Source organism: Acomys russatus, chromosome 31 (genome assembly GCF_903995435.1).
Source record: "Acomys russatus chromosome 31, mAcoRus1.1, whole genome shotgun sequence".
Lineage (NCBI taxonomy): Eukaryota > Metazoa > Chordata > Mammalia > Rodentia > Muridae > Acomys > Acomys russatus.
The window spans coordinates 10,433,735-10,455,287 of NC_067167.1; the positions used below are offsets into that span (position 1 = coordinate 10,433,735).

Consider the following 21,553-nt stretch of genomic DNA (forward strand, 5'->3'; position numbering starts at 1 on the left):
TTGGGGGTTCAGGGAGCTGTTGCAGGGACAGAGCTATTACTGTCACTCTCAGCAGATAACACATGGTCAGTATGGTGTCCAGAAAAGACTTGCCTGTGCCTGTTCTCTGCAACAGTCACTTTCCTTTCTTTTCTGCCACTAAATCTACATTTGCTTCTGCTTCCAAATTTAGCTCAAGGGACATATCCTTTTCTTGATTCTTCTTCATGTTTCGTCTACTCTATGTCTGGAGGACCAGTTCCTCAGGTCTTCTATTATGCTTCTGTCAGAGCCTTTGTTCTGCTGGGCTCTGGTCCCCTGGGAAGCACCATGGAGACTGTGCACTGTTTAGCCATACCTCTTTGGTGCTGAGCACACTACCATGTGAATCAATACTTATATTGGTTGCAATAACCAGACAAGTGGACAGAAACACCTTGGGCATAGCGCTGACAACTGGAAGGCCCAGCACATGGTAGCTAGACATGTCTCTGTATTTCATTGTTGGTGGGCGTTGCTTAGTCCCTGGTCCATTTTGCTTTCAGGGACTCTCATTGGAGAGGGATTTTATTTCCAAGCCTTTTGTTATCTTTAGTTTTAATCTTTTTATTTATTATTTTTGAGATGGGTCTTGGTAAAGAGCCTTGGGTGACCTCTTAGCAGCTATCTAAGCAGCACAGGTTATTCTCGGCAATCCTCCTGCCTCAGCCTCCAAAGTGTCAGGATTATAAGCATGTTCCTCCATTGCTGGCCTCTTATAGTCTCTTTAAGACAATTAAGTATCAGGATGGGCGTAGTGGTGCACACCTTTAATCCCAGCACCCAGGATGCAGAGGCATGTGAATCTCTAAGTTTGAGGCCAGCCTGGTCTACAAAGAGTCCAGGACAGCTAGAGATCTGTGTAACAGAGAAACCGTGTTTTGAAAACCAAAACCAAAACCAAAACCAAACCAAGACAAAACAAAAAAGACAATTAAGTATCATAAAGGTCAGAGACTCAGCAATGTGTTTTATGACAACCATATCGTCAGGAAGCATGACACAAAAGCAGGACCTCAGGCTCACACTAGACCTCCTGAGCTAGCCTGTGCATTTCAACCAGCGAGCCCCAGGTGACCTTGACTGTACATTAAAGTGTAAGAGTCATGGGCCGGTAACAGCAGCTTCAGGAAGAGCAGGTTCTGTGAAATTTCTGACTCATGATTGTCTTTGGTAATGAAGACTCGGGAAAAGCTCCTGGGCCAACTGCAGAGGGAGAGAAGTGACGTGTCGGTCCACTGCTGGGTACTGCTGAAGTTGGGACACAATCTGCCGGCCAGGAAAGCCCCCAATGAAACACTCTCTGTTAGATTAGAGCTGAGTAGACGGTCTAGATCTTTCAAGGGGTTCAAATGATTGAGAAATGAGTTTTTCAACTTAATATCTTGATTTCTCTGCCTAGAAACAAAATGATTTTTTTTTCTCTTCTACTCAAATTCCAGCTTTTCAAAGAAACAGCACTCACCATGGCGAATGTATCTTTTTAGTGGGTGCAGTTCACTGACCTAACCAGGGATTTCAAAAGCGATCTCCCGGTTTCTGGTTTCTGTTCCAATCCCAGGGGCAAAGCAAGTATTTGCTTTTAGCATTGTTGACACCCAAGCACTTTGCAAATGTTTCCACAAGGCCAGCTGCCCTTTGCAGCTCCTCCTGGGGACTTTTCTTTTGGTTGCTAACCCTCAAGTGCACGCAAACCTTTATTTGTGGAGATATTTGTCACATCCCATCTTTTAAAGAAGGGTGATCCAGACCTTGACTCAAAGCTTGAAAATCTTTGTAGCTTTAGTCAGCCCTCTGGGCTCATCTGACGATTTTTCTCTCGCAGCCTAATCATCTTGTCGCTGCCCTAGCGGGACACACACACACACACACATACACACACACACACATGCACACACACACACACACACACACACGCACGCACACACACACACACACACACAGAGCACCTCTTCCTCTGTCTCCATTGTATCTTAGAGGATTGGAGATTCTGAAAACAGTGATTTCCCATCTGAAAGCCTTAGTGACAGGGACACTTCTGATGATAAATGTTGCGATAAACTTTACATGGTATTTTGCGCTTGCTTCCTTTGCTTTAAGCAGTTCAGACATCTTTCCCTGAATTCCTTCCCTAAGGCAACCACAATGCTCTTCCTCCTCCCTCCTCCTCCTCCCCATCCTCCCCATCCTCTGCCCTCCTTCCTCCTCCTCCTCCTTTTCTTCTGAGTTCTGGGATTTAAAAAAGCATGCGACACCACTGCCCAGCGGCATTCACTTCTGAAAAGAAGTTCTTGGCTGTGTTTAATGCTGGATCTCTTAGCCAAGCACTGTATTTAATCAAGGCTACATTCAGGGGTCATCTGACGATAAAAGCTGTCAGTGGTTAAAAACCTTTTACGGCAATAGAGTGGCTACCTGAGCTCCTGCCTACAGGCTTGGGTTTCATCGGTCGCACAGTGACTAACTCATATATGTCTGAGCACATATGTGAGCAAAGCAAAACCTGTGTCCTGCAGGGCATGACACCTTTTTTTTCACAGGACTGTGTCATGATGCATTCAAAGAGCAATGAACTTCAAAATCAAAGTTAAATAAGCTGATCTGACCTTATTTTTGGTAATCTGCCACTTCCTTAACATATGGGTGGGCTAAGACTGCATCTATTTTCATCAGACCTGAGCTTTGATCCGTTTATATCTTCTCTTTCATGTTTAAAGAAGCATGGTCTTTTATTGTCATCACTTATATTGTTGTTGTTGTTGATATTATTGTTATTGTTATCATTATTCTGGGTATTTTTTTTCAGCAAAGCACCTTGCTTTCTGTGGCGACTCCTGCGGTTTTCTAAATGCACTTGATTTAGCTTTCAACGTGTAATTACTGCCAAACAAGTTAATTGCTTTATAAGTGTCCAGAATTCCCTGGTTTAATTTTGCTTTCATTTACCAGCCTTCATCATACACCAACTGCTCAACATAAACACAAATGATTGTTAATGAATGCCTAATGCCTCATTCATTAGAAAATCAGGTTAATGAATGACAATGAATATCCCAGCTATTTTATTCCTTAAAAGCCCCTCCCCCGTCTTTGGCTTGCTGATTACAATAACCTTTTAGTTCTACCTGCTTTTGAAGGTTTAGGGAGGAGCTTTTCTGAAGAGTTGATAGAGAATCCTAGTCTCTGTGGCTTCTTTTCTCCAGTAGATACCTCTAAAGTTGTCAAATTGTAGATATCAAATACGCATAGTCATTTGCATGCCAGCTATACCTCAACAAAGCTGTCTCAGTTTTTTCTTTTTCTTTTTCCTTTTTTAACGAACAGAATGCACTTAGTTCCCAGAGTCTGTTCGCTGCCATGGAGCCTTATTGTTTGGAAAGTACAAATCACAGGACTGCTGTGTACACATGTTCAGGTGCCTCCCTAGACACCTTGGAGAGACCGGTTTCCCATCAGTCTCTCTAAACAGATGCTACTAGGGTGTGCCCCTGACAATGTGCATAGCTTGAACAGTGGTACCGCTGAGGAAATCTCCATTGGAATCAATGTCAGAGCTGTATCCTTCGGGTCCTGCCCACCTCAGGCAAAGGTTACCTCGTTTGAAAACCCCAGGGACATGAAAATGGGTGGTTGGAGTGGGTGCGGAGCTGTTGCTGAAGAAGGGAACTGAGACGTGTGCTTGGCGCGGGTCTGACTCTTCACTGGATGGTCCTTTCTTTAAACAGGAGCCTCTCCTTCTGGAATGTATGAGATAGCTTTCTAGGTCAAACCAGACACCTGGTTCTGAAGGCTGCATATGTGTCCTGGTACTCAACAGAGAGTTAAGTTGTCAGCGATGCTGTGCTGTTTTCTATCGGTGTGATATGAAGTATCTTCTTCACCTAATGTGCCAATGGTGGTAGCTCAGATTTCTCCTCTCTTCACACTCCAACTCATTTGGGAATCTTAGGGAGGACCTCGTGCATTCTTCATCCCGTGTGTTGTATATTTGTCATGTACAGAACTGATACCAGAGCTACCATGTAAAAGAAGTGTATGCTTGACTTCACCAGTTCATGTTCATGCCTATACTCTGGCATGTATATATGTATACTTATGTAAAATGTTATGTTATTAAATTTACAAAAAATTATAATTATATAAAACACAATTATATTACATATGTAATCTAATCATATAAAATTTCATACTATATTTATTGTATATATTTATATAAATTATATACATTTATATAAGAAAATAAATATAAACTATAACAATAATAACATAATATTTATATAAATTACACATATTTATATAAGAAAAATAAATATAAACTATAACAATAATATATTAGGTATTATATTATTCAAATGTTATATATTTATGATTCTCACTTTCAGAGCTCTGAAAATCTATTTACTCACTCATATATTTCCTCTAGATTCTAGCAATTTTATTATTTGTCTGCCACCTTAAACTCCTCACACCCTTAACTCCTCACATCCTTAAGTCTTGGTTTTGGGTTTTAGGAAGACCATCATGTCTTCTGCCTTTTTTGTTGAGTGGGAAGTCTGTTTCCCAAGTCCATGTCATCTACCACCTTTGAGTCTGCATACACCTACCCTTCTTCCCCATAACGTTCAACTTTACTGAGTTTCCCTGCGTGAGTCCCTGTAACCATGCCTGTTCTAATCCTGGTCACCTGGGGTTGGAGAGGTGCTCAACAGTTAAGACAACTTGCTGAGGACCCAGGTTTAGTCCCTAACACCCACACTGGGCAGCTTACAACTACCTATGTCTCCAGTTCCAGGGGATCACATACCCATTCTTGTCTCTGTGGGCACTTTTATGTACATGGCATGCATGCATGCACATGTACACACACACACACAGACACACAGACACACAGACACACACTCAGACACATACATCTACACATACAATTTAGTTAATAAAGTCTTTAAATTCTGATCAAAAATGGAAGGGCCGCTGTATTGCAGATGTATACCGGTATCCTTGGGCCTGATGGGTCCTGCTCTTCAAGGTACCAAGACTGAGTTTAGCAAATGCTGGCTAATAAGTCAAGGGCCCTGGACACCATGACTAACTAAAATGAAAACCACCAAATTGAAAACAAGAAGTCAGAAAACCAATCCTGATGCAATCTTATTAAGGGTTGACATTTTATGTAAAATGTCAAGGTTCTCTCTCCTCAGGCAGCCTTCCCTGGCTGCCCTAAGCAATCACATATATGTGTAGCACGTTTGTTTCAAGCAGGCTTCTGCCATGTTGCCTGCATAACATATAGTTCCAAATTAATGACTTCCACCAACTAGTATTTATTTCTTATTAATATTCTTGGGTATGTCGGTTGGCTTTGGGTAAATCAGTTGGGGATGGCTCAAGATCATGTGACATATTTCGAAAGCATATGGCAAAGAGAGTGCCACTTTAATTCTGTTTTCATCCTATCAAATCTCAAGAGCCATTTCTTACTTTATAACATATCAGTGTCAACATTTTAAATCGTTCATTTTTTTTTTTTTTTTTTTTTTTTTTTTTTTAAACTTCTTACATGTGGCTTCATATTACTCTGGACTCTTAAAGGTAGCAACTGTATTTGGAGTTTTCCATGGTTCCCATGGCAACCAGGTCATTGTTCTGTGTATTATCAGGTACCCAGAGTACGAAGAGGCGTTGTTAGAATAAATTAGCTCGTGAGCTGCTTAAAACTCACCTCTCAGTGATGAAATGTGTCCGAAGTGGCGCTAAACGCCTTGTTTCTTCTCTTCCAGAAGAGTTTTTGCTACATTCCCATTGTGAGCAGTATGACCCTGTGGGAGAGAGGTGCACCTTATACAAGCGTGAGTAAGCAGAATCCTGTGGCCTAGGACCACGTCTATACTATCCTCTCTTTGTATTGCATAGCTTGACATTTGACATTATTCCTTCAGACCTTCTTTTGGAAAATTATAGCTGTAAATCGTTTGGGTTTCAAATTCCCAAATAAGAAGGATGTCAAAAGGTATTTCCTATGGAACCTTGAATCTGTGTCTGAGAATCATGTGATCTCTTGGTTCTTTGAGCACGCGGCTATGTGCATCAAGGAAAGACTCATCTGATTAGTAAGAGTAGGGATGTATGCTGGGTGCGTTTTGTCTTACAATAATCAATACAAAAGTTAATTGGTTTCGTACTGAAAAAGTCGAGCACTGAAAAATTTCAATACCATGTGGTCTCTTAGCAGGCTGCCTTTGCTCCCTGGTTGCTAATGGCTGAAGGGAATATTTTTCCTCTATTATGTGAATTTGTGGCTCTCTAAGTAACTGTGGTGTGTGTACCCAGAGATGGTCGCCATGCCTGGCAGACCAGCCCCACTGTCACGGAGCCACGGTCGTATCCCAGATTTAGCCCTCTCTGAGCTTTGTTTACAAGAGCAATACTGAGAAAAAGGAGGAGCTTTTCATACTGAGATATACACTGTAAGAGCTCTGTATGTCTTCATGTCCTTCCTATTGTCATGAAGGAAATTGCGATGTCTTTTAAAGAGGATGCTATTGTCCAATGACACTGTTTCAGTTACTACATCCCAGGTGGACGGTGGGGCTTTAGGGGCCAATTCTAAGATAGTTTATCTTCTACTTTCCCTTTTCCCAAATTTAGCAGTTTCAGGCTAGCCAGGGCTACATGATGAGACTTTTCTCAAACAAACAAACAAACAAACAAACAAAAATCAAACAGACAAACAAACCACCCCACCATAACCAACTAGCTAACCTATGGGACAAAGAAAAAAATTGGAAAAAAGAAAAACAAAATCAAACAAGAACTTGACCACAATTTGTAAGTGGGTTTGCCCCAAGTTGATGCTTCATCAGAAATAGAATACAGTGACTGGAAATAGAATTATAGTAGCAACCAGAGGTGTAAACTCATGTTCTAAGGTTAAACAAAAAGGCCATCGTAGAGAAGATGAAAACACTGCCTACTTAAAACACACAAACAAAACCCGTGACCTGGTTTTCTGCCAATTCTTTCTGCACTGGAGTGGAGGGCTGAGTCCAAATAAGGCATCCGCAGTGTTCTGTTTCTGTAGTTGTTTTTCCATTTGGACTTAAGTTGTTGACCTTGTAAGAATTCATTCAGCTAATGGAGTCCATGACTCACAGGTTTTTAGGGAAGGGAAGGGAAAGGAAGGGAAGGGAAGGGAAGGGAAGGGAAGGGAAGGGAAGGGAAGGGAAGGGAAGGGGAAGGAAGAGTAGGGTAGGGTAGGGTTCGGGAGGGGAAAGGAAGAGACATTTACATAACACCCTTATGGAGGCCATTCTATTAGTGTGCCAAGACCTTCGGAAGGCTGAACTTCCTAAAAGTGGCTCTCAAGTCTCTCCACTTGGAGAGTTGTACGCACGACGGCCATGCAGCAATCAAATTTGCCAACAACTGACTCCTGGGCACCCTCCTTTTCTTCTAGATTTCTTCAAGAAGTGTGTGTGTGTGTGTGTGTGTGTGTGTGTGTGTGTGTGTATGTGTGTGTGTGTGTAACAGTGAAGTCCTATCTGAGGCCAGGGTCTTGGTGTTTCTGGGGTCTCTTTAGGACCATCCCATTCCTTCTGTTTGTTCTTTCTTCTTCCCTGCCTCTGTGTTGTGTGGGTTTGTACTTTGGAGGAATCACAGAGACAGGAGTAAGGATTTTTGGATGTCTCTCTTTTTATAGCTATATTCTATATCCTAACCGTTGTGTACTTTATTCCCTATTATATATCATGTCTTGGGTATTCTGTATTTTATGTCAAATATTGTATAGTGTACAGCATATATTAAACAGCATATATTATATATGGGGTATTATCATAGATTACACATCAAATACTCTCTGTTGGATTCCTGCATATAAATGCAAGGATGTCAGTATCTTGATTTTTATCACCAATCATCCCCCCCCTCCCCCAGAAAAGGTCAAATGGCTATTATAAAAGCATCAGTAAATAAAAATTAAACTTTACCTTTTAGGAAATCTGTGTCAGAATTCAGGACATATATCAAGTGTGAATTTTCTATTATAACAAGATAAGCAAAAATAAAAACATTGATTAATTAAAATTAAAAAATTCCTGTTGCTCCCAAAGAGCCAAGGTGGTTTTATAACCGTGGCTGAGTTTTATTAAAACATCAAATGCTGCCGGGTGTGGTGGTGCACGCCTTTAATCCCAGCACTTGGGAGGCAGAGGCAGGTGGATCATTGTGAGTTCGAGGCCAGCCTGGTTTACAAAGTGAGTCCAGGACAGTCAGGACTACACAGAGAAATACGGTCTCAAAAACCAAAACCAAAAAACAAACAGACAAACAACCAACCAAACAAAAAATCAAATGCCAGAAATTATTATGGAGAGAAAGAGAAAAATGTAGTTCATTCTTTGAGGCTAGCAATACTTAAAAAGGAAACAAATTATAGAGCATTGTAATTTATAAAATATATGATACAGAGTGCTAGCAAATTAAAGTTCAGCAGTCCATAAAATAAAAATATACCATAACTAATTAAGATTAATTTTAATGATGCAATAATAGTTTAATATGAAAAATAAAATATTATAATACATATTAATAAGCCAAATGTACAAAAACATTCCCATGGACATTGGCTTTTACATTAATTCATGGGAGGAAAAATAAAACTGTTTAGGAAATAGAAAATAGAGGAGAAACTCTTTTATTTTAAATGCTTTCATACTATATAGTTTGGTCCTATTTTCCTCCTCCCTCAACTCCTTCCAGATCCTCCCTACCTTTATACTGACCTGACTTCATGTTCTTTCTCAAAAACCAAACCAAACCAAAATAAGAATAAAAGCACAAACAAAAGACAAGAAGACAAGAGAACCTCAAAAGGAAACAGAAAGACTCCCCCACGACACACACCACCAGACCAACACCAAGAACAAGAGCAACAACAACAATTGTTACTATTACAACTACCACAACACACACACACACACACACACACACACACACACACACACACACGGAGTCCATTTTGTGTGGGGCAGATACTCCTGGCCATGAGCCTGCTCTGGGCTGTGGTTGATACACCCAGTGACAGCCCATTGGGGGAAAACACCACTTTCTCACGTTGTGTCCACTTCCCCTTCTCAGTGCTAGGATTGAGCCTGGCTGAGAACTTGTGCAGGTCTCATGCATCAATCTCTGTGAGTTCGTATGTGCATCAGCCCTATTGTGTCTGAAAGATGCTGTCTCCTTGGAGTCATCCGTTACCTCCAGCTCTTACAAACATGTAGAGACACAGGGAACTTCACACACTGCCGAATGACTTTGGAGAACACTTAACGGTGTAACACAGCTGCGGATGGAAACAGCAATCTGTGACTTAATAGTCCTCACCAGGGTATGAATTTTGAGTTGGCGAAGATGCATAGAAGCTGGCTTTCTGGGGGCATGAGTGTTGCAATGGGGCACTAAAAAGACACAAGTGTCCATTAACCAGAGGATGGCTAAATTCATTGTGTCATATTTAAACAACGGGGTGCCGCCGCTGGGTTAAAGCAACAGGTGGAAGCCGCACACACCATCAAGGATGCAGCCGAAGACTTGATGCAGAGCGAATCAGGTGTGTGCTGTTGAATATGAGCTCTGAGTCCGTGGAGGGGCTATATTTATACACGCTGGTATTTTCTTCCTCGTTTAAAGACATCTGAGATGTAAGGAAAGCAAACAGATGGTGGTAAAAATACACTGTGGGTCAAAGCTGGATTGTAGGACTTAGCCATGTTTCCAAAACACAACACATCATATCCTGCTTACAGTTAGTCGCCAACAGGGTTCAGTTTAGCTAACAACTACATAAAAAGACTTCATCATGGCCCCAAACTCTTCATAGGCTGGTCCTCACTTTTCTCTTGGACTCTACGATTGCCTTTTCCTTCCTAGACTGTTTTCCACTCAGCTTTTAAAGCACGCTCTCTTCTTTGACCCCACCATCCTGTCTATGGGAAGCAAATGTACCTGGACTGTTTTTTCTCTGGTGTCAGCCCCACTCGCTGAGCAGCAGACAGGGACCATGGGCACCCAGGGCTGTAGTGCTCCCAAGGAGCTCCATTGGGAATGGCTCATCAGTTTGCATCAAAGGATTAGGACAATGTCTTTTACATTTTAATTTCAAAAACCTTGCAGTAGGAAAGAAAACTGAGCATCCCTATTCAATCTGCTTGTGTTTATCTACGCACCACTACACTTAATATCACTCGGTATGACATCCTAAGCCATATTATAACATACTTATAAATTATAAGTATACCATAAATTACATATCCCGCTGAATTTAAAATAGAATGTAAAATAAGTGGACGAAAGCAGAAGTAGACATATTCTTTTATATCTAACCTTGATGCTTTCATAACTTTTTTTTTTTTTTTTTTTGTCGGTGCTGTGGTTCAAACCCAGGGCTTCATGCTTGCTGGCAAAACATTGTGCTATTGATTTTATACATTTTATTTTCTTTTTATTGAAAGGAGTGAGTGTGCTTGTGCACGAACGACTTAAACCAAACCTGTATAAAAATGCTATAAGGCTATCTGTTATTATATGCTAATTGAAAAGAAATAAATTTGAAAAAATTGTTCTGTGATCCTAAGGAAACAACGTTGAGCTGGAGAGCTGGCTCAGTGGTCGAGAGTGCTTACTGCTCTTGCAAAGGACGTGAGTTCAGTTCCCAGCACCCACATTTTAGCTCACACTATCTCTGATTCCAGCTTCGGAGGATTCAGTACCCCTCTTCCGGCCTCCACAGGCACTGCCTGCACATGGGGCATAGACATACATGCAGGCACAACAGTGGCACACTGATTTTTTAAAAAAGGGAATGCTCTACGTGGTAGATCCGACAGTAAACACTTAGCACACGGTCCAGTCTCTTTACACCCTGGTTTAGAAGAGACAACTTGCAGCATTCCTTCTGTGTCTTGCTCACCTCCAACCCAAATCCTGTCCTCTGCTGCTCAGCGATGGGAGGAAGGACCTGATCCTCCCTGGGCTCAGCTTCCTTCCTCTCAACATTTGTCTCGGGAGCCCTCATGTCCTGCTGCAGCAAGACAGATATGAGGTAGGTGAATTAGTCCCCGTGGCATGGCCAAGGTTCCAGGTGAAGACTCAGCCTGCCTTCATTTGAGGCTTGGAAGTCATTTTACAATAAAGGCAAACTAGGAAGCACAGCTAATGTCTCTGTACTGCCTGTCCCAAAAGTGGCAGTCATATCTTTCTCCAAAAAGTTATTTATAACCACACTGCAACCCTACCTTTGTTTCAAAAGGTTCAATGGCCACCCATGACTGTCTTGTTATGACCATGGCTTATTATGACCATGGCTTTGTTTCAAGAGGTCATTAGGACAAACTTGTATGTTCTGCTCTTGTAACCTCACCTTGTTCCCCCACCAAATCCCTCATTTGGGAATCTTCTACCCGTGGCTTATAAAAGCCTTGTCTTCCTCAGACCCAACGCTGAGCTCTCGAGCCCTGCCTTAGGAGGCGGTGGCCTGTGTGCCTGAATTAAAAAAAAAAAAAAAAAAAAAAAAAAAAAGCTTGCTTTGATTGATTTAGTCATGTGATTTGGGTCAGTGCTCTTCCTCCTCCCGTAGTTTGGCTTAACATAGACTGAGCTACCCAGTAGAATTGCTAACTCCTCTCCACTGGAGCAGAGGCTAGACCTAGGTCTAACCTAGAGTCAGTAGGCTGGACTGATTTGTTTGTTTGTTTAATTGTTTGGTTTTTTCGAGACAGGATTTCTCTGTGTAAGGCTGTCTTGGACTCATTTTGTAGACCAGGCTGGCGATGTGTCTGGAGACTCACGTTACAGGTGACTTAGGACGATTACTCTTAGTGGACGGCTTGGCGTACTTAGCCAAATCAAGCAGCTCCTTTGCCCACATGGATGCGAGGCCGATCTGACAACTTCAGGGATCAGAGAGTTGAGAGAGGAGGGATGAGTCTATTTTAGTAACCAGAGATAGTCTGGGGTCCAGACCAGACAGATATTCAAAGGACGATTCTGTCCCGTAGTAGTTTGAGTTCTTTCTTGTATTCTAGATTACTGAGAGGTGGTACCCTGAGGTTGCTGGCACCTGCCTTCGGGTGGCCATGGCTATCCTGGGGTGGACACTGAATAACTAGTTGAGAATGTTCCTTATGTAGACAGCCTGAGTTCACATCTTGTCCTTAGTAGTTTCTTCCTGGAGGCTTTGGGAGAGCTTGTCTTACTGTGTGTGCTTCATCAACTGCAAAATCATGTAGCAAAAATGTCCTTTTCCTAAGGTGCAGTGTGGGGCCCCAGCAAGTTAGAGGTGACTCCAGCCATGTGCTCCCATGGGCGCTAGTGGCTGTCGTTCCTGTAGTTCACTGAAAGCCTCTTTATTAGGATTCTGTTTGTGATCGGCACACTGATGTCTTTTGTTGTTGTTTGTTTGGGAAGTAAACGAGTCAGTTCTCCTGAGAGCCTTTTAAATTGATCATTAAATATTGGTTGTTCATAGTGCACAGATGGCCTTCCTTCAAGGCAAGCTTCATTTTTTTCTCTCAAATTGATTGACATATTGAATGGGATAGAGTGTTTCTATGAAGCCCAGGTTAGCCTAGAACTATTCTCTAGTCTCTAGAATAGCCTAGGCTAGTCTCTTGCTCCTGCCTCCTGAGTTCTGGGATTAAAAGTGTGCCCCACCACACCTGCCTCAAAGTTTTCATGTTTTCTTTCAAATAAGAAACAGAGAGAAATTATACTCAGCCAAATTTCATAGTGACATTAAAAAAATTTTTTTTAAATCTTGTTAGGCAAGTGAAATTTAGAACTTTAGTAAACAAACATTGATCATTCTTATAAAATCAGACAGGAATACTCTATTAGGGGAGATGACACAGGACAATTTATTATAACAATTTCAAAGCTTTATTGAGTGTTAGATGGATGGATGGCTGAGTGCTGGTCTACCTGAATAGCTTGTATATGCGCCGAATGGGTTACTTATAACGCAAGAATGAGCACATTTCAAGGAAGAATATATTTGGATTCACCCACCACTCATCATAAGTGTAATTATTGTTTAACAATATTATGAAGGACTCATGACGAGATGCAGGTGTTTAAACACACAGCGCCAGTAGATTTGACACGGCACTCAGTTCCAGGCGTATACGTTCTTAAAGGCTCTATTCACCAGAGGGGACAATAAAATGCCACACAATGGTAAGAGTGTTTGCTAAAAACATGAAATGACTGGTTAATTTTTTTTTTCAAATGGGCTATTATACTCAGCACCAAGTGTTTCTTATCTTACTAGTCTCGGTACATTATATATTATGGGATGGAGAAGAAAAGTCTACCAGCTACTTGGAGAAAGCCTACCTCTCTAGTGCTCTTATATTCTCTTGGAGGGGCTAACAATGCTACTTGTTTTGTTGTGAACAAGTTGCCTGCAAAGTGACGGGCTGCAGCTTTGATGGGCATTTTAGAGAAGACGTAGCCTAATCTACACCTAGAAGAGGAAATTGAGGCTGTGGTTTCCTCATTCACTCTGTGGACCAGACTCTGCAATTGAGCCTGTGGTCTCTCCTAAGTGCTGTTGTTAGGATCTTCCCACCATGCCATGATGCTGCCTGTCAAATGTGGGGCTTTGTATGAACTTTCACAGGTCTGTCTACTAGGCATCTGGGTACTAGGTTCTGTGTTGTTTGACCTAATTAAATATAACTGTCCGTCTTTCATCTCTGACTGTGTAACACTTTCTTTAGCGTATGCCTATAGGTTTGCTTGAGTAGCAGTAGGGAAGGCAAGGAAGAGACCCATGCCTGATAAATGCACTGTGTATTTATGTAATTTTATATAAATTATCAAGCTTATTTCATGCCCTAGACAATGGCAGGCGACACCATGTAAGATTAGATATCTTTAAAGGGGAGAATGTGGAAGATTTGTGTACCCATGGCTTAATAGAGTGGCTTACAAATAACTTACATTGCATTGAGTGAGGAATGAATGAATGAATGAACAAATGAATGCTAGGATTTAGCGTTGATCTAAGAGGCTCCAAAGTGCTGCTATTGGCTGAACTTTTGTGTTTTCTAGGGTAAGGAAGACATTCACTTCCTTTGGCCATCACTTAGCATTATAAACCAACTATTTAACAAATATATTTGCTTATGATGACATTTGAATTTTCCAGTGTTTAGCGAAAACCTTGGGTTTTTGTTTTTAAGATTTATCTGTGTATGTGTGTTTGTGTCTGCCTGCCTGCCTGTCTGTCATAGATGTAGGTGAGTGTGGAGGACAGAGGAAGGCAGTGGATCCCTTGGAGCAGGACTTACTGCCCCATATGGATGCTAGGAACTGAATCCAGGTCCTTGGGAAGAGCACCAAGAGTTCTTGACTGCTGAGCTGTCTCTCCAGCCTAGCCCTTCTTGAGTTATTTTTATTTTTAAGAACAGAAATAGTGTACCTGTAAAATTAATCGTTGACGTTATCGTTGGAAGTTTAAAGCAGCTGTGATGCCTTAATATAATGCTGCACATAGAATGCCACCCAAAACCTTGCTGCCGAGACCCAGCTCTTTCAAATACTTCTGGTGATTTCCTCTGGTTGTGAAGTGTTCATGGCACCCAGATGCTTATTGAAATGATTTTCATGGATGCTGATTTTAGCTCAATGACGATTTCCCATAATACTATGGGGCCTAGGCGTCACTATTGATAGTGACTCATTTTGTTCCATATAAGCAGTCTCTCAAGATGACTTTCCTCATGTTGCAGGAAAGTTGAATTTGAAAGCAGTTGAGCAGAGATATTCTCTTCAAAGGAAGAGCCTTGGAGTTGCCTACAGCCATACACTAAGTTATATGCCCCTTCATCCACCGATCTACCCAGTTAAATATATGTGTATGTAAAATATGAATATAATTATGTATATTATATTAATTGTAGTACACATTTTAAATTACATTAAATACACATATAGATATATTCACACACATTAGTAATTATATAAAGTGAGCCTGGGAGATACAAATCAATGTTTACCAAGAAAGCATCAAGGCTTATTTGGTGAAGCATTCTTCTTGATGATAAAAAAAAAAAAAAAAAAAAAAATCAGAAACAACCTCCACAGTTGTCAGCAAGTTACATTCTCACTACTGTATACTCCTGTGTGCTTTCAGTGCATCGGGATGCTGTAACCACAGGAGCACATCTGTAGGTAGAGGCAGCTGTAGAGTCAAAGTATCACAGTGTGACCACAGGAGCTTTCTACTGGTCTTTGAAGAATGAGATGCCTTTGTTGCTTGGATGTGCTAGTCACATTTGCCTCCTTATTAGGTTGATCAAGTGACAGATATAGAGATGAAACAAATCCTAGAAAGGTTAGTGACTTTGGAATGGATAGAATCTAATGTACAGGCAAGGGGGGACGGAAGGAGGGAGGGAGGGAGAGAGAGAGAGAGAGGGAGAGAGAGAGAGAGAGAGAGAGAGAGAGAGAGAGAGAGAGAGAGAGAAAGAGAAGAGAAGAGGAGAGGAGAGGAGAGGAGAGGAGAGGAGAGAGGAAAGAAGAGAGGAGAGAGAGCTAGAACTAGAATAGGTTGAATTTTGAGGACATGGGTCTTAGAAGGTTGGGGCTGATATGGAGGGAGCCCACAAGAACAGAGTCTAGAATGGAAGGTGAGAGGTGAACTGTGCACTGTGTGAGGTGATACTTCTTTTTTTGGGTGGCTTTGGTAAAGCCTTGACTTGTTTCCTAGCTGGCTTTTGAAAGTAAGCTTAGTTTTGAGCAGGGCACCCATACTCCTTAGGGTAACGCAGAAATGGCTTCGTCTAGTTCTGATATGGCCCTATGTGTCTGGAAAAGCTTGCATGTACCATTCTAACACCTATGCATCAGAACCCCAGGAAAGCCCCTGGGGGGGCACTTCCAGTTAGCGCCTTGCTACAGGGTGGTCAAATCTACACCCTGCAGAGTACAGGTTTAACGGGTTTTAGAGTGTACAGTCACCACTTTTATAATTAAGAAATGGAATTATTGAGAGGTGATGTAGTTTGTGTTTCTCGTGAGTTGAAGAGCATCATCCTTCTGAGGTGGGATAACTGTGTTGAAATAGCAGTTATATGGTCCTGCTGAAAGGCTTATGTACATATAGAGATATCTGCTTCCAGTGCCTAATTTAAGTCACCACAGTACCACTGAAAAAGTCTTGGCCAGCTTTAGTTTTGAGACAGAGCAGCTCACTCCATCTCAATAGCTCTTGGGAGGGTGTCAGAAAGGATCTTTCCATTTTCAGCTTGCAGACCAGGCATCAGGGCGTCTTTGATGTCTGGGAAGTCTAATCTCAGCCGGTGCCATAGGTTGAGAAGCGGATACCTACGTGACACTTTGGGTCTGGGAGACGGTCACTGTCATCGTCCACTGGGCCATGCCTTCCTCATGTGGGAAGGGGTTGGTAAGACTCAAGTTAAACAAAACGAAAGCCAAACCAAATCAAAATACTGGAAATGGTCTTGGATCTAAGCTGCCAAGGTGTAACAGCTTTTTATCTCTTTCCATCAATTTCAATTCAAGAGAGATCAAAATACCAGATTGACTGGGAACACTGACTTAGGGGGTGTGGCAAAAATGGACCTTCTGTCTTGACCTCCAGAGGGACATCTTTCCCTGGACGGCCAGGGCGATGCTTTGAAATCCAGATCTTGCGGAAGCATGAGAATGGCAGGAACTTTTCCTGATAAACTTACCTTAGCACAAAATGCAGATTGGAACCACTTGCTGTCTGTAGACTTCAAGGGACAAAGTGCTCTTTGGAGAGTTTTGAGTGAAAGATGCTCAGCGACCGGCTTTCTCACACTCCAGTCAGATGGCCCTCTTGCTGTGTGAGGTGCAGGGAGAGAGTGTGTAGGCCAGCTTCCTTCCCAGGACAAATCTGGAAGAGTATTTTTTTTCCAAAGAAACCAAATACAATTTTTTTGGGTTTTTTTTTTTTTTTTGAGACAAGATTTCTCTGTGTATCCTTGGCTGTTCTGGACTCGCTTTGTAGACCAGGCTGTTCTTGAACTTATAGAGATCCTCCTGCCTCTGCCTCCTGAGTGCTGGGATTAAAGGTGTGCGCCACCACACCTGGCCCAAATACAATTTTTAGGTGAGAACCAGGAGGTTTGATATGGAGATTGATGCCTTCAAGAGATGTCCTTTCATTCTAATAGTCAGAAGAGCCCAGGGTAGCCCACTTCTGGAGAGCCCAGGGTAGCCCATTTCTGAAATTAAGTTAGGTTTTATACTTCACCCCTTCTACCAAGGTCACTATCTGAGTGGGATGCCCTGGATTCTTTCTAAAAAAAGAAAGAGAATCACACCTACACAAAGACAAAAGTGACTCATCAACTTGAGTTTTGTTCAGCATATCAAGGACTTGCAGAATTCAAGGAAGACCGATTATACCAAAGACAAGGACCAAGAAGATCCAGTAGGGAAAGTGGCGGTGGAGAACACTGATGTCTTTCAGAAACCAGCAGGAAAAACTCCACACTAGGAAGATGTCTAATTAGTACTTGGGGTGATTCTGAGAAGAAGACACAAGCTAAGAACAGCTGTGTCCTTTAAAAAGCAGCAATCAGCAAGCAGAGGGGGCTCACGGAATCAACTATGTGATTGTTGAAGGCAAAGATTGCACTAGACAATGGAGGGAAAGTTGTAGAAAATCTGCCAGAGTGGAAAGCAAAGTGACAAAAATATGAAAAATGCATGAGAAAAGTCACCGCGGATGAGCGGAAAAGTGAACACAGCAAGCGTGACTTAAGAGAATTACAGGGTGAATTTGATTTGAAAGAGGCAGGGTTGAAGAGAAAAGGAAAATTAACGCACAGGAAAAGAAACCATCCCCTCACCATGGAGTCTCATTGATATCCCTTGCCAGCAAAAAGGCAAGACTTCTTGCCCCATTGACAGAATTTGCACTAAAGGTTGCCTTCATAGAATCAGTGCTCTGTTTATATAGAGTTTTTTTTATTTAAGTCTTTGATGATTTATTTTCGTGTATTTGCATATGATTTGTGTGACTGTATACGTGAATGTGTCTGTGTGTTTAGATGCCAGTGTCTTTACTCATGTATGGAAGTCAGAAGGGGCATTGCATGTCCTCTATCACTCTCTCCTCATTTCTCTGAGGCAGGGTCTCTCCTCGAACCTGATGCTTCATGTTTTTCTAGCAAGGCTGGAAGCTAGATCACCGGCCACCCCCCCCCCACAGCAATCCTCTCATTCCCTCCCCCTCTTGGAGCTGGGCGTACAGGTGTGTGTGGGAGACTCTGGCTTGTCATGGGGTGCTGAGATCCAAATGCTGGACCTCAGTATTGCAGAGCCAAAGCTTTTTAATCACTGAGTCATCTTTTCAGTTCCTTATACAAAGATCTTTTAGGTAAGAACATTAAGCTAAAATGAATCATACTTAAAGGCTAAGCATATATGGCTTTACTTCTTTCTCAGAAATAAACCTACATTTTCTGAAAATCTTATAAACCATACTATAAACTTTGTTTCTTTTCTTTCTTTCTTTCTTTTTTTTTTTTTTAGAAACACCTTAATTCCGTCTTTAATTTTTGGATCTCAGGGTTTTATTTTATCAGCTAGAATCCTAAACAATGTCATGATTGCATTTGAGTCCTTCAATAACCCTTTGAAATTCCACTTTAGAAGCCATCGAGGTGGAGATCGCATGTATGGCAGCCATGAAGACAAATAAGTAGGAGTCGCTCTTGAGAAGGCCACACCCACACTGCTGTGTCTTAACTCTTTCTCCACTGTGGTTCCTTCTGCTGACTTCTGTCTCTTAAAACAGCTCCCCAACAAACTCAAAAGCTGCTGCTTTGCGCTGACCCACTTCTATAGCGCAGTCAAATAGCCTAGCTTTCCCTGTGAGAAGAGCTCCTCAGGCGCCTACAGGGGGCAGTGTAGAGCTGTGCCACCAGCCATCTGCCACCGCTGCCAACCCTTCTCACTGACACACCTATGAGGACACAAGCAGAAGTGTGTGGGAGCCACTCACAGGCACAGAATCCTGGTACCCTGAGTCTCCCTAACACACTGAGTTTTGCATCATTCATTTCCTTAGTCCATTCTTTTAATCCCATGTGGAACCATGGCATCTCTTTTGGACAATTCATTTTGGTTTGGTTTTGTTTTCTACATTACTTAAAAACCTGCAGCCAGGCCTGGTGGCACAGGCCTGCAAATCTCAGCTCCTCATTGGCCAATGCAGGAATCTTCTGGGTTTTCTACATATGAGATCATATCACTGGTTAAGAGGGATTTTCTTACATCATCCTTTCCAGCTTGTCTATTTTCTGTTACCTTTCTTCCTTAGCCTAATTATCCTGGACGGGGCTTCCAGTACTAAGCTGAATATATGTGAGAGGTTGTCTGATCCAAAATATAAAACAACTATCAGTCTTTTAATACTGAGTGTAATGTTAGTTGTGGGCATGTCATAAATGGCTTTCATTATGTGAAGGTAGTTTTCCCTAGTCTTAGTTTTCTCGAGTGTTTATTGTCATGGAAGTTCAGTTAATGCCTTTAGATGCATTATTTTTCTTTCTACTGAGGTAATCATGTTAGGCTAATATATTACATTGATTCCCCCCCCCATCCCATGCACAGAACTATCCTTGAATTCTAGGAATACAATCCACTTGGTCATGGGATGTGATTCTTTTTATGTATTACTGAATTCAGTTTCCCAGGTCTTTGTTGAGGATTTTTGAATCATTCCTTGGGGATATTGGTCTATAATCTTCTTGTGGTATCTGAGTCTGTCTTTGATAACAGAGTGATACTGGTAACTCACCTATTTATCTTAGTCAGAGCTGACATTCTGTGTGTGTGTGTATGTGTGTGTGTGTGTGTGTGTGTGTGTGTTTGTGCATGTGAAGGCCAGAGGACAACTTCAGGCATTGGTGTCATTTCATAGGCACCATCTACTTTTGTTTTTGTTTTGTTTTGTTTGAGACTTAGTCTCTCTGTAGCCCGAAGCTTGCCAACTAGGCCAAGATGGCTGCCTATCTCTGCTTCCCCATTTCTGAGTGTAAGAGGGTCTGCAAGTTTACATGGGCTTTTTGTGTTGAACTCAAGGTCCTTGTGCTTCTAAGGCAAGCGCTTCATATCTAAACCGTATTTTCACTATACTGTGGAACTCTGGGTGCTCCTTTCAATGATGATAGTTTCCCCTCCCTGCTCCCCTGCACCCTGCCACCCCCGTGGCTTCCTCCCATTCCTCAATGGCTGATCTTGGGTGTGATTGTGGCACCTGCGACATGGACACACCATACCTTATTTCGTAGACTGTGTGGCATGCATCCAGTGTGTTGATGGAAACCCTAGTTCAATGTGGTAGAGACCACCCTTGTCATGTATTTGTACTTTCTCATTACTATGACTTTATTGGAATCAGAGCAGGGGCCGAAGGGCCAAGGCAGTGGTTCTCAACCTGTGGGGTCGCGACCTCGTTGGCGGGTCTGGGTTGAATGACCCTTTCACAGGTGGTGGCGTATCAGATGTCCTGCATATTAGTATGGCTCATAACAAGCAAAATTACAGGTATGAAGTGGCAACAAAAATGCTTTTATGGTTGGGCTCAACACAATATGAGGTAATAATGTATTAAAGGGTTGAAGCATTAGGAAGGTTGAGGACCGTTGGGATAAAGGCAACACTATCTTTCCGCTCTTTTTTCCAGGCTTGAGCCTGCTAGTATCAATCATTTTATCCTCTGCTGTTGCTGCTTTAGTGTCTCCATAAACTTGTTCCTCATCACTCTCCAGGGGCCTGGTTATCATACATGATTCCCACTTCCCATGAAAAGAGCTTGCCAATAGGTGTGAATGTAATCAGAAGTAGGTGAAATAGCCTCAGATAACTTCAAACACAATTTCTTGGTCTAGTTGTTTGGTCGGAGTGTAAAGGAATAATTCTTTTTTGTTTGTTTGTTTGTTTTTTATTGAAAATAGATTCTTCTTTCACACAATACATCTCAACCACAGTTTTCTCTTCCTCCCTCTTTCCAGCTTCTCCCAACTTCTCCCTTCCCTTCCGTTTCCTCTTCAGAGAAGAGCAGGCTTCCAAGAGATAGCCAAGCAGGACAAAATAAGATAAAATAAGACGAAGCAAAAAACCTTCATCTCAAGGCAACTCAGTAGGAGGAATAGAGTCCAGAGAGCAGGCAAAAGAGCCATGCTGGCCCCGACTGGCCCCACAAACCACCAAGCTAACAGCCCTGACATATATGCAAAGGGCTGCGGACCAGTGCAGGCCCCATGCTTGCCAATTCAGTCAGAGGGCACAGAGGGCACCAAGAGAACATGGTTCACTGAGGCAACTAAGCAAGGCTCACATGGGCTCACAGAGGCGGAAGCAGAATCAGTAGTTTTTGCTCAGAATAGAAAAAAAACAAAAGACCATCCAAGATTCCATCTGTTAACCCAAGTTAAAGTAACTAGCGAATCCAATAACTAGTGAATTGCTGGCA

At 42.1% G+C, this 21,553-nt stretch overlaps 1 protein-coding gene across 1 annotated transcript in view; it reads left to right on the forward strand.

Moving 5' to 3' along the window:
- The window catches only part of C31H12orf42 (chromosome 31 C12orf42 homolog), a 105,383-nt gene that overhangs the window by 17,064 nt on the left and 66,766 nt on the right, over positions 1-21,553 (forward strand). The window contains exon 4 of the mRNA XM_051172758.1: positions 5,796-5,864. Coding sequence (XP_051028715.1) covers positions 5,796-5,864 — 69 coding nt within the window. The remainder of the gene's footprint in view (positions 1-5,795; positions 5,865-21,553) is intronic.